The sequence below is a fragment of the Panthera tigris genome, chromosome C1 (genome assembly GCF_018350195.1).
Source record: "Panthera tigris isolate Pti1 chromosome C1, P.tigris_Pti1_mat1.1, whole genome shotgun sequence".
NCBI lineage: Eukaryota > Metazoa > Chordata > Mammalia > Carnivora > Felidae > Panthera > Panthera tigris.
In genome coordinates this window covers 116,013,479-116,027,830 of record NC_056667.1, presented here as the reverse complement: position 1 = coordinate 116,027,830, position 14,352 = coordinate 116,013,479, and the positions used below count along the sequence as shown (strand labels likewise).

General features: G+C 42.5%; 1 protein-coding gene across 14 annotated transcripts in view; it reads right to left on the bottom strand.

The window, feature by feature from the left end:
- The window catches only part of CLASP1 (cytoplasmic linker associated protein 1), a 272,320-nt gene that overhangs the window by 37,272 nt on the left and 220,696 nt on the right, over nt 1-14,352 (bottom strand). For all 14 annotated transcript variants that reach the window (XM_042994223.1, XM_042994217.1, XM_042994218.1 and 11 more), the window contains 2 exons: nt 7,347-7,490; nt 6,760-6,866 (listed from right to left, as the gene is read on the bottom strand). In XM_042994223.1, coding sequence (XP_042850157.1) covers nt 6,760-6,866; nt 7,347-7,490 — 251 coding nt within the window. The remainder of the gene's footprint in view (nt 1-6,759; nt 6,867-7,346; nt 7,491-14,352) is intronic.

The window sequence follows — 14,352 nt, the reverse complement described above, 5'->3', positions numbered from 1 at the left end:
GGGGCAACATCACTTTAATGTGAAGAAAGCGTGACCGAGGAGCACAGGGGGTCGGTCCCTGCCCCTCCTTTCCAGAACAACACAATACCAGCTTCCGTGGGAGCAAAGGCATTTATACATCTGGCCAGTACACTATTTTTTATATATAAAGACTGAGTATGACTCAAACAAAAAATTATGTATACGAGATGTAAAAAAGATGCCTTAAAATACTTTTAATCACAACAACCAAAAATAATAGCATAGCCCATGCAAAAAAGGAAAAAAAACAACTGAAAGAATGACAGATGGACAAGAGCAAGTCTGGCGGAACGTTCAGCTTTTTAAGGGATGTCACAATATTATTTTCCATATGTCGCTTCAGATAACATTAGCTTTCACTTCATTCATCTCATTATTCGTAACCTCAATGGCCTTAAAATATTTCACTTCCGTTCACAGAACTTTATAGCCTCGTCTCAAAATAAGAAAATAAAGGATTCTGCCAGTTAATGCTCCTCCTTCTTACTTTCAATTAATAGTGAGGAGTACACGTGCGTGACCGGCTGCAATCCGGGGTGACACTTCTTTTAGACTTGAGGTTTGAAGTATCTCCTTGGTACGAAGCTAAAACTGTGAGCGGCAGGTGAGAGACGGCATTGCTTTTCTCCAACACGAACCAGATAACGTTACTTTCTTCGCTAGTTCATGTTTTGGCATTTGTTTTTTTCCGAATCGATGCCTACGAGCCCTCATTTTGCAGGGAAAAAGGAAATTCCCACGAAAGCTGTCATCGGGGAATCCCAGATACTGGGGCCCCGGCCAGCAGAACATAAGAGAGCACAGCAAGAGGGACGCAGTGGCTTTCTCAGAGGAGGCTTTGCTTAGGTAGACCCTAGTCTGCCACCTGCCCCCTAGCTCAGAGATGTAATCCTTTAGTTACAGGCCAGCTCCCGGTCTCCTGTAAACACTGCGATTAGACCCCAGAGGGTTTCCTTAGAATTCTTCAGATTAGGAAGAGTTGCTCAATGGGTCAATATTCACTGGCCTAAGGTCAGGCCATGCCACCCAACACTGGGGCAGAATAGAGCTCTGGACCTGCCCTGTTGTAAAGGGACCATATCAAGGGTGGGGAGATGGGTGAGGTCAGGTCTCCAAGAACAGAGACACCAGAGGCAGGAAGGTTGCTTTCTCAGATTTTCCTCTTTTGTCATTTTGTAGGGAAAATATGTCTGCAGTGGGAAGGACACTAAGATTCTAGGTATGGAATTAGGATAATCATTCCGTGTTATGCCATCAACACAGTTTTGACAGAGAGCAAAGAGACAAAGGTTTCCTCTTATTTTTATGTAACGGACAGGTTTTTCTAAATGTAAAAGTCTCTTGTCGATGCTCTCTCCCTCCGACGGCCAACAAAAGTTATGGGTATTTATTAGCATCAGCTGTGTTACTGTGTATGTGTGAAGGACGATTCTGGAAATGGGGTCTTGAGAGTGGCTGGGGGTGAAGCTTAGTGCCCATTAGGGCACACAGGTCAGTGTACTGGAAGAGTCATAAATGGGACTTCTACTTCGAAGCCTGGCTCATCTTTTTTTTTAAAAAAGGAAGTAAAGCGACACAGTTCATTAACATTGACCACAGCAGTGGTCACATTGTTGCTGTGCCTTTTCCCTAACCTTGCATATCTAGTAACAGTCATTATAGGATTCTCTGAACACCTGGGAAGCTACTCTTAGAGCTATAAGAGTTTCAAAAGAAAGGTGTTGTTAAAACCCGACACAGCGGACTTGTTCATATGTACAGCTTCATTGTGCTGAGGACACAAAAGTAGAAACGTAAAGCTTCTGTGCAAAAGCTATCTGTGAAGCATTCAGAAGTAGCAGACCTTTTTCTGTTTTGTTTTTACCCCATCCTATCAGAGGGTACAAACTCATTTTGCACAGCACAAAGATGGCTGAACTGCCCTATGCTCTGCTCATGCAGTTATAGGCTTCAAGGGAAGGGGTCCTCTGATCTTTGGACCTTTATAATAAGCACCTAAAGGACTCTCAAGCAGTAATCTAAAGGAATCCATGGGCCCTACTTTGTCCCACTGATTTACCATCTGTCTTAAATCTGAAGGAAGCCCCACCTCCTTCTTCTAGATACCGACCCCTCCACTGCCTAGAGGCAAGGGCACCTCAGTGAGATGCAGCAGTGAAAACCTCCTGACTTCCCCTTCTGGATCAGACTATCGCCACGTGAGGGTACCTTATGCAAGAAAGCAGTCCACGTCATCAACAGCAGGACGAGCGCTACAGGTACGGTTTGGGACAGGGCAGGTCTCGTTTGCTTCTGGGTGGGAATGCCTTGTCTGCTTGAGAAGAATACGAAGGAAACTGTGCCCCTCTCGCCTGCCTCGACTGCACGGCACTGCCCCGGCACCTTTTGGGGTGGGGGGCTCAGCTCTGCCTGGGCCACCGTGGGTGCTGACGGATTTGGCCAGTTGATGAAACAGTCATCTGTCCCTGGGCCACGGCAGGAGCTGCACTCATGCGGGTCGACAGAGACCATGTGCCTGCTCACACTTCTCACCAAGGCTCTACTCCTGCTCATCTAAGCCAGAGGCTTTCCACAAGACCTGAGACGACCCTGGAAAGGCAATAATATTGTGACACCTCGGACAAGGTTAACAGGTAGCTTGTTACCTGGGAGAGTAAGAGCGCCTGAGAGTCTTGTGGGAGGGAGCGGTGGGAATGGAGTTAGGCTGAGAAAAGGGAGGTGGGTGCTTCGATAGCCCATCGGCACTCCAACCCCATAACCGACTGCAGTGATCAGAAGAGGAGAATCAGAGAGAGACAACACAAGGCAACGGGGAGGGGAGGGGGGAGGGGACAGGAAGACACGATATCCTGAATGTCTTCCGGTCTCCTCCTTCCTTGACCAGGCTCTGTCAGAGTTAACTGCAGCAAAATGTACACTTCACCATACAGAGGAAAACCGAACAAATTTTGTTTTACAGTTTGGCCCCTGATGAGGCTGCTTTATTCCTTCCCCTCTCGATCGTGTGTTACATGTTTAAATCACATAAGATTCCATGGGTAAGACTGGGGGTGTGTGTGTGCACGGGGAAGGACACTGTGAGCACTTACACACAAATAGGCACGGATGTTCAGTTTCGGGTAATGCAACCAACTATCTTACAAAGAGCCAGACAAGGAATTTTGGGCCTTAATTCAAACGAGAACCAAGGGACCACAGCAGGAAGATTCAGAGAACGTGCCATTCTGTCCAGAGCACTCAAGCAGGGGGCAAGGTGCTCCCTGAGGCCAGGATCCAATCAGATGGGAGCTCAGAGGCCACCACAAGCAATTTCCTTCTGAAAGAGTAACAGCACCACTAGAGGGTTACAATTCCCCTACTCACATCACCTACTATGAGAATTAAAATGCATCTGAGAACACAGGCAGCCCTCTTCACTTCGTGAATGTCACTCAGTGGCCTGGGTCTGCAGAGGCCCTGACGGACAGTTCTAACAGCTGCTGCGATTCAGAAGAGCCACACACACTGGGAGAGGCGTGCGCTGACCTGGCAGGAAATGTGATCTGAGGCCCAGGATGGAGTCATGGCATCAGAGACCACGTCCCCAGGGGGCAGCACCGCCTGCGGCTGGCATTCATCATAGTCCTGAGAGCTAGTCTCCACCAAAGACAGCTGTGGCCTTATTTTGGAAGGCAAGTAAGTGGAGAGAGGAGAGGTCACCACAGCATAGGAGGGCCCACAGACCTTCTCTAAGTCACACACTGAATCGGGGCAGAGGTACAAGAAGAATCTGGGTGACCATGTCTCCTGGAGTTCTGCTAACAGGTGCAGCGGAAAGCAGAGAGGTGCACCAGCCCCTCCACAGCTTACGGAAGGCTGAGTTTCCCAGTTAATCCCCACTTGGCTTCTATGGAAACTGTTGATCCTCTGATGCAATGGCTGTAAAATCCACCTAAAATTACCCTTTATTGCTGGAGGTAACAGAGGGGATGCTCTGTCATTAGTGTCATTCTGCTCTACACCACGTTTGTCAAGAATGTTCAGCAGACCAGGGCGAGGAAGGCCATCCGCTTTCTCATCTCAAAAGGAATGGATGTCCTGTGATTTCTGAAGCCCCTTGCAACTCGGTTTTTCATTTAACACAAATCACACTGGGTAAAATGAGCTAAAATATACAGATGTGTTTAAAGACAAAACTCCAAGTTACAAATCTCTTCAAATACCCAGCAGTATTTGTTTACTAGCTAGGGGTAAGGAGTAATTCTTCCTTCACACAAAAAAACAATTAATGGAATGTTTCACCAAGGTTTAGTGTTAGCTCCGGCTTCTCTAATACTATTGCAAAAACAACTTCCTCGTTAGCAATTTTTTTGTAACTATCAAATCAGATTTTTTCATCATTTTAGAATATTTGCTAATAACACACCATGATCTGAGCATTAGAATTTTGGGACTAAAAAAAAATACTACAGTTTGTTTTGATACAAAAAAATTAGATTAAAAAGCAGTAATTGGTAATGACTTTTCCTGTAAGAATAACAAAGCTAACATTTTATGGTTAAGATGATTCAAAAGAACTGCAGGTCACAGAAAATAAATGCCTCAAGAGCACTGCTCAGAAAACTCTGGGATTATGTGTGGTGGAACTTGTCTATCGCCTCCCTAGGAATGGGGTGACCTCGTCCATTCTCCTATTTAATGCAAGAGTTCATTTCTTTTATAATTTTCCTGGTGAAAGTATGAGGCCTATTTGAGTATTTCCAGTGATATGACAGGAAGCCTTTTTTCCCACTTCTGGACAGTTTTGGTTGTGAGTTCAAATTGGCTAAGGCCATCTGGCTAGGTACGCACTGACGGAGGGCACATTCTTTTAAAAAATAAAGAAACCACACAACTAAATAATTCCCTAAAGAGGAATTTGTTGACAAGAAAACATTTATGCCACCACTGGCCTTAATCTTCAAAATGATATTAATATTGAAAATTAATCCCTTCCACTGATCTGCAATCCTGACAATAAAAATTATGACCAGACCAATTAAAAATAAATGGTGAGCTGGAAAAATAAATTAAATTTTTAATAATTTGGGGATCCATGAAGATTAACACCCAGCCAATTCTTAGCTCTGCTGGATTATGCTAGCAGCCACTACTGATCCTTTACTTAGACTAGCACATATAACAATAAAATACTTAACTTGCATTTTACCTTTTGCTTATTACCTAAGGAATGTGCCACCCTAATAATGAAATAAAAGATAAGGAGTATGAATCGTGTATTATGGAAGAGCAGATTTCCCAATTAATGGTGAAGTATTACTTCTAGACAAAAGAAACAATTTACAGAGAATACAAGTTTTCCATAAAACCCTCCCCACTCCCCTGCCCCAAGAAAGAGAACTCTGATTTTACCGTTAACAGCAGACCCTGGTCATTTAAGACTAGCCATATGCTTAAGATACAGATGTTAACATAGAAAAAAAAAAAAAAAAATAGCAGAGCTTCAGTGACACCTGGGGAAATTCAGACATATTTTCACTCACTTCTGATCTCAATTGTCTGATCATAACAGCCTGCCAAAATCATGACAACACAGACCAAACTTGGAGACGTGACATCATTCTTCATTCTACCTAAACATGGCACCAGGGGCATTTAGAGAGATTATAAGTAGGGCAATACAAATGGTAGGATACTGTAAGTATACAAAATACTTTGTGTCACCAAGAGAAAAATACAAATTTGGTATGCTCCAAATACTTAGATGACAACTTGAGAAACTCAAGAGGACTTCACTGGTCATGACAGAAGATTTGGGGAGACTCTTGATCATTCAAAATCTGAATTTAAAGCACTTGTAATATTTTCCTACTAAAGAGGCAACCCTTGAAGGGAAGATGGCATATACTTGAAGTATCTTCTTGTCATCCTGGTGTCGGCAACCCTGAAGACACAGCCTCCGATCCTTGTGCCCAGAGACCTCAAAGATGTGGCCTTCTTGGAGACAAATACAGCATGTACGTATGACCCTCACACGTCTGGGCACTGTCAAGTCTGGTCTCTAGGGCCACTACTCAGTGTGAGGCCATGAAAGGCTCCAACACACACCGGGGGGGGGGGGTCACTAAAGTCACCATGCAGAGATTTCCACAGGCTCTGGCCAGATGGAGAAGTCTACAGATGCTGGGACAAGGCATTTTTCTTATTTAAAGCCACTGACTCAGAGTCTGTAAGACCAATGCTTGCACGGTCCCAACAAAGTCTGAAAACGATGATCTAATTTCAGTTCTCAGGTTCTAAATACCTCTCTGGAGCAGGAGTCTGCTTCAAACGTGAGCCCGTAATTACAGCAACTATGCCTGGAATGACTGCTGGTTTGGAAAACTACCCTAGGCCTCGTGTGGGACTACAAGGGATTTATTTAGATGACAAATACCATAAGGTGCTCTTACCACTTACAAAATAGGTGATGAATTTCTAAATCGTTTCTACGTGAAACAGTACTAAATGTGGCTTTAGCCTTAAAATCTTTAAGTTACTAGGGAGTTCTTAGAGCTGGAAGAATCTCCAAGAACATTCAGCACAAATTGGCCATTTTGCCATAGAAGTCAACTGCTTTGCCCAAGATTATACAGACTACTAGACCCCATGATCTCCTGATACCCATCCATTTTTTGGTGTTAAGCTTGGTCTAAAAACCTAGGAATGGGGTGGACGGACATTGGGGTGGTTTCCTCACTTTTGGGGAAATGGCATTACCTGGGAGACAGGCCCCCATGGGAACAGTTGGTGGGTGAGGTCAGGGGGCTGGTCCTGCTGCTGGTGTGTCGGGAGGGAGTCCGGCCAATTGTATTGCTCGGAGAGCCCTGGGGTGAAAGCAGAATGAAATAAGATAAATATTTGCACAATCAGGGTGACTTTTTTTTTTTTAAAGAATGATAAGGCCAATTTTAAGTGCAGATACACCCCAAACGGATAGCTGTCACGCAGGGGTTCCTCAAGTTGAACCGTCTGATGTCACCTGTGCCAGAGTCACACACACAATTGAGTCCTTCCATCTTTATAGCATGAAAAACATAAGTAATTCAGTGAACAAAGGGCTAAGTGACCAAGTAAAAATTTAACGGATTGAACAATCTCACTTAAGAAAAAGAGTACGTTTAAACACTAGGTTCGCTCATTCGTTGGGACTACTGCAGGGGCCAGACACGCCCCCACCCTCCAGATGCCCACAGTTTACTGAAAGAGAACAAGAAAGCTGGCCATTCTATCAGAGCAAGTCTAGACAAGGGACTCGCAGAGGTCACGGTCAGTACAGAGGCACCAGTCGTGACTGAGGCACTCACCACACTGGTGTTACTAGAGTTCTTGAGGTGGTTATGCAGGAGTTTGGTGGCACCATCCTGGAAGGTTTTTGGCAAGGCACCAAGTAACATGGTAAATTCGGGAGTGTTCAATTCAAACAGAGAGATCAGCACAATTTGTGCTGCCTGGAAAAAGAAGATGTGATTCATTATGTAATGGACAACAGTGTATTCTGGTCAAAACATTCATTAAAATGGTCTCACAAAACTTTCTTCATATGAGTCAAACAATAGTAAGAGGACAGCTTCGTCATAAAACACACACACAAAAGGCATTTGGAGAAAACAGGATCACCGGTTATAAACAGCCTGACTTCAATCTGGAAAATACGCCCCTGTTTCACCTTCACGCCCTGGCCTGGGATATCCACAGCATGTTCATATTCAATGACCTTCCCCATGCTGTCTAGCACAAGGGACAAAGCTGCTAAGTACGTAAGTAAAACAACGAGAGGACATGGAACGGCTGAAGATGGTTCACTCTACCAAGTCAGCACTGGACAGGGCTCCTGATGCCCCTGGAGGGAACAAGTTTCTACAGGAGCTGCCAATGGGCTAACCTGAGCAACCACTTTTCCTCAAGCTCCACTTTGAGTGACTGAGAAAATCTAGAGAAAGAGTTTAAATACATCTGAAAAACCCCTGTTGCACCTGCCAAGTGAGAAAGGCCAGTCCTTGGGAAGCAAACCAGACTTATATGGTACAAATTCGGTGTTTTGGCAAACGTTCTACTTTATTAACTGAGACAACGTACTGCAGCGAGCACTCTGGCAGCAAGGTGGGAAAGCAATGAGCTGAAGCAACAGTAGCCCTATGAGACTCGGATTTCTCCAGCAAGTTTTTCTATGGTTCTAAGTAGCAGCAGGCACAGTGAGTTTAAAAAACAATGCCTGAGGAATTAGTTCCAAGGGTTTTGATTTAGAACAACTGCCAAGAGAAGACTGTGGTATATAATGGCATCTCTTACAAATTTCTGAGAGTCAAAAGAAAGAAAAATGCATCACATACTCTTCTGACTAAAAGGATACATTTATTTTTCCAAAGACTCAAAATTTCTAGGATTGTAGTAATTCTTCGGAATATTTTTACCCGTGACATAAGGTGTTACAAAAAACATATTTGCTGGGGCACCTGGGTGGCTCAGTCGGCTGAGTGGCCAACCTTGACTCAGACCGTGATCTCGCAGTTCGCGAGTTCAAGCCCCATGTCAGGTTCTGTGTTATCAGCACAAAGCCCGCTTTGGATCCTCTGTCCCCCTCTCTGTCCCTGCCCCGCTTGCTCTCTCCCTCTCTCGAAAATAAACAAACATTAAAAAATACATATCTGCTTGAGAAATGCTTTGGAAGTAAACACCGTGAAATATTTCAATGCTTTCACAATGTTAAAATTAATCCTGGGCCCAGTTAAGACAAAACTACTATTTGTGTCCGAAGAAAGAAAAACAAAAAAATCCAAGGACCCAAATGTATTTAACCAGAAATAAAAATTAATTATGAATTTTAAAATATCAGAATGTCTTTTACAGAATCAAAAACCAGATTTTAGACCTATCAAAAGCATTTATTAAGCACAGACTGGACAAAAGTATCTTACTTTCTCCCCTTGACCTCCAAATACAGTCATCAGTAGCCTTTCCATCCAAATTAAACCCCAAGGGGCCAGTGTGCTTTCATGACACAGGCAAAACACACAATTACCAATTGTACTACACATTTTCATATTATTGAAACATACTTAATAGTTATCTGAAGGAATCTTTTTCACCACCAATGTAATATACATTAACTTGACCTTTATATTTGTATAAGATTAAATTCCAAAAATCATGCAAAGTAACCTGTGCATTAAAAAAAGACATTTTTGTTAGATGTTAGGAAAAAAACGCATGCAAAAAAAAATGCACTTCAAAGAGAAAGAAAGAAACAGACTTGAGTTTTATCAGGGAGAGAGAAAAGGAAAATGTTGCCAATTTAGTAAGAAAGTTTAGGGACTTATTTTTTAATGAATGACAATGGCATTTCAAAATTATAAAATGTATCAGTATTTTTATGTGAAATGTGCCACTACCTTTACTTAAAAAAACCGTGTTTCTTCCCAGAATGACAAGATATCTAATATCACAAACTAACTTGAGGTTTTTTACGAAGCAAATTATAAAAATCAGCGGGATCTTTCAGGAACAAAAGAGCCGCAAGACGACAGGCCTAGAAATTGTGCTAACTAGTGGCCATGTGCTATCAGTGACTTAGTCACGTGGGAAAGCCATCGCAGCAGACTTTACGTTTTGGCCCACTACAGAAACTTCTCTTTCAATAACCCTAACGGTGAATTTTGATAAGAAATCCAAAAGAGAGATGGAGGAATTTTGAAAATATAACTCGTTGGACAGATGGTACGTGTGGTGATTTATACATATAAATGAAATGTAACTTATTTTTACATTTTCCAAAATATGAAATGTAAATGATTTTATACATTTTTCAAAAGTCACCCTTGGGGATTTAAAGCTGTTTTCAAAGTAAAATCCTTTCTAATGAGGTCCAAGCTCCAGAAATGGGTAGAAAATATGATTTAAATCTGTTATTTAAAAATATTTTATATCACAGTTTTAAAAGGAATGAGACTGTATGGTCCTAAAATATTTTATCTACAACTCTCTGTGTTAGTGAGAAGTCAGAATACTAGAATCCAAACAAGGAAGAAAACTGGGTTATATTTACCGTTATCATCAATACATTCTCTTTAAAGGAGTAACTCCAAACATAGGGATGAGTTGAAGAGATTCATTTTAAAAAGCTTGGGGCACAGCTCATGTTCAATAATGGATCAAAAAGTGGAGTGCACCACTGTTCTTGTTCCATCATTGAACTCTTGCCTTTCATAAGAGGCAGGGCCAGTGAGCAGCCAGACCAAAAACGCAAGGTTGCTGCTGACTTCTCTTAACGGACAACTCTAGGGTCATTTATTTTAAAGACCAAATGGCAACTTAAAAGGAACCGACTCCCACTCACGCCCACTCAGCAGTAGAAACTGGTAGATGAGGGCAAAAGGTCCTTCAAATCTTACAGTCACTCTATGGAAAGAACTCCCAGGGCTATCAACTAACTGCCTTGAAGGCAGGAAAGAGTTCTTTGAGACAGGAGATCAATAAAGCTTTTGACAAATGCTTCAGCGCTGGTATTAACGGGGGAAAACTTAAACTTTGGGAGAAAGAGAAGGTTTCTAATTTATTAAACAATTATTGCTTCCCTCCAGATGGTCATTAAAATTGCTTTAGAAAATCGCCAAAGAAAGGTTACTTCAAAACCTCCAGACATTCCTTATTTAGTATCTTGCATATGGTAGGGGACTACACTCAACATAGCTTTTTGTTTTGGGCAGGTAGTTAATCATAAAACACATCAAAACACAAACCTTTACACACACACACACACACACACACATTCAACATAGTATTATATGAATTTTAGGTTTCTTGACAATCTTTTCAGTGTCTTGCCAAGGGTAATCAGTATTAATAATCTACAATGCAAACAGTGAAGTGTCTTTTTTCAAATTAGTACATAGTTTAAAATCTACCTGTTTACAATTTTCTTCCAAGTTTCCTTCTCCGGGCCCAGAGCAGGTGGAAGCTGACCTAGTGGGGAAATCCTCACCTACTCGACTACGCTGAAGCGGGGACTGACAAACAGGAAAGGCGGTAGGATTTAATGAGAGAAGAAGCAAGTGCTAAAACCAGGGTTATTTGTAAGCTGTGAAAGTATGTGGCTTCTTTTGCAACATCACCTGGACATATATAATCTAGCAGCTCTAAGAACAGGAGGACGGTAACTACTGGTTTCAAACCTCTACCATTTGCTAGGTGCTTCCTACCCAGCCTTGTTGCTGGCAGCAGTAGCGTTTCTTGAGCAAAGACATCAAAAAAGTCAACTCATTTCTGGAAAGAGCCAGTCACAGTTAAGCTGAGCCTCAAACCCTGTTTGATGGGAAAATCCTGAGCTTTGAGGCTAGGCCACACTGCTACCTGTAAGTAGACATTAAAATTTTTCAGCTGGAAATTTCAACTTTTGAGGGCTATTTCTATTCTCTTCCTGATCCAGACAACAGCATCTTTATATACTTTCCAGGTTTCTTTGCCATGACTTCATTTACGGCATTTCGGGGGCTAAATCTGCTATCTCATCTGACAAAGCAGGCGCTCGATGGTAGAAAATCATGTATGCTACGCAAACCCACAGGGATTCTGAATCCTGAAATGTAAACATAGCATTAAAAGTTCTACTGCATTTACATTCCCTTTGGTTGACTGGGGAAAAAAAAAAAATCTTCCTAATGCTGGAAAAAACCTGAGTTCTCCATTTGCTTCACAAATAACAGAGCAAAACCAAAACAAGCCTCCCACGGGGCTGCAGAGGCTGCAATAGCAAATGAAGGAGTCTCTACCTATGTCTTCTATACTGCATTTAGGCCCCCCCAATGAAGCCTGAGGCAGGGGTGATTATTCCCATTTTACGGAGAACAAACAAGAATTCTGAGGTTCAGCTGCCAGCTCGCACCACCACCAAGTGGCAGGGGCAGAAGTCAAAGCACGGTCAAACTCTAGAATCCACTTCCTCCTGTTAATACATTATATGAACACAAAACACAGTTCCTTCAGAAAGGTACAGTTTGGCCAACAGGACAGTCAGTGCTCCCGCACCTAAAACAAGAACAAGGTTACTCTGGGAACAGATTGGGCCAGTGAGGGTCTGGGTGGGGCTTTTCCTGCTGGCCCCCATCAGTCTTGGCCTGGTAAGCCCACTCCACTGCTGACTGGCTTGTGTTCTGGTTTTGGCCGTGCTTCTTCCTTCCTCTTCAAAACATCTTAAATATTTAAACACCTCTCTCTCTCCAACAACAAACACCCAAAACACGGAGATAAAAAGGGAAACAAAGTAAATATAAAAATATTAAAAATGCTGAAGTCAACAAATCAAGAGTTCTATTAGAGTTAAGTTGTTTTCCCAAATAGGACCTTATAGGATGAATTATACTGTCTGCAAACTCCCCAAGTATTGTTTGCAGAAAATTAATGTTCTCTAGAGTAGGGCCAATATGAGGGTTTACTGCACAAATTTCAGACTGAAGGGTTCTTCTAACATTTAGAATATAATCTTGCCCTACTCTTCAGAAATTAAAGCAGGACACCAATAGGAAAACTTGGTTCATGATCACATAGTGCTTTTTTAAATCACCAAGGTTTTCCTAGCACCTGATAGAAACTTTTAGTAACTGCAAATGAAAGATGATGCAAAACATTAAGTTTATTTAAAAGAGACAGGGTGCTTTAATTTACCCAGATAAAAATAGTTCCTGTTTTACTTTTTACAGCCTTAAAATGATAATGACAAGTTTAGATCTTAGAGCAGAGTGATACATATCACATCCCAATTTTTAAGTATTTTAATTTATTTAGGTGCTCGGTTCATTTAGATAAGCTTTCAAATATGGTCCAAATTCTTGTGCAAGGCAGTTTGCATTACTTACAATAGCATCTGTATCTATATAATGTCCATTGGATGGCACATCAGAAGAGAGCATTTAAATAAAAGTGATGCCGTCTCCATGAAGGATTAATCTGCAGTGCCCTAATGTACAGTCTGTGGGTAAGTAGTTATGGGGCAAAAGAACACATATCCAAATACCGTGCTTTAATGCACCTATTTTAATCAAACAACAATGCTGGATGTGTATAAAGCCAAGCAATCTTGAGTCACAGACATTTAAAAAAAACCTTTTTTTCACATTTATTTATTTTTGAGAGAGAGAGAGAGAGAGAGAGAGGAAGAGACAGAGTGTGAGCAGGGGAGGGGCAGAGAGAGACGGAGACACAGAATCCGAAGCAGGCTCCAGGCTCTAGGCTGTCAGCACAGAGCCCGACGCGGGCCTCAAACCCACGAACCTGCAAGATCATGACCTGAGCTAAAATCAAAAGTAGGACGCTTCACTGACTGAGCCACCCAGGTGCCCCTCTAGCCACTGACATTTTTAATGATTTAAAAAAAAAAAAAAATCCAGAAGCACCTGGGTGGCTCAGTGGGTGAAGTGTCCGACTCGATTTCAGCTCAGGTCAGGATCTCACCGTTCATGCAATTGAGCCCTGCATTGGGCTCTGCAACGATAATGCAGAGCCTGCTTAGGATTCTCTCTCTCCCTCTCTGCGTCCCTTCCACCACTCGCGCACTCTCTCTCCCTCAAAATAAATAAATAAATTTAAAAAAACAAAACCCTAGAGGGTACCCAGGATGCAGAGATGCATCTTGACCCTCACCACAACTTGAACAGTTAGATTAAAAAGCTCCCTATTTAAGTAAGAGTTAGTGAATTAACAAATAACTGTGGAAGATTCCTGCCAACTCACTGAAAGTGAGATAAAGCCTTGGTAGGCAAAACACTTAAGACGCCCCCGAGACTCCCATCTCCCACATACAATCCCTGTACGATCCTCTCCCCTAGAGTGAGACTTGTGAATGATGGAACATCATTCCCCTAATTGTTACGGCAGAAGGGACTCTGCAGGTGTAATGAAAAGTCCCTCCCCAGTCAGTTGACTTCTAGGTCATCAAAGGGGAGATTATCCTGGGTGGGTGTGACCTAAGCCCTGAAGCAAGGTTGGAGGTGCTGGCTTCATTTTCATTTCTCCTCCACTTGGGAAGAATAGTTTTGCTGAACAGAGAATATTTGCTTGGCAGGTTTTTTCTGTCAGCACGCTGAATGCCATCCCATTGCCTCTGTCCTCCACGGTTTCTGAGGAGAAACCAGCTGTGTGTCTTACAGAGGGTCTCTGGGGGATGCCAGGCTGCCTCCCTCTTGCTACTTCCAGGATTCTCTACTTGTCTCTGTCTCTCAATTGTTTGATTACGATGTGTCTATCCGGGGATCTTTTCTTATCCTACTGGGAGTTTATGGAGCTTCTTAGATGGGTAGACTAAGGTTTTTCATCACATTT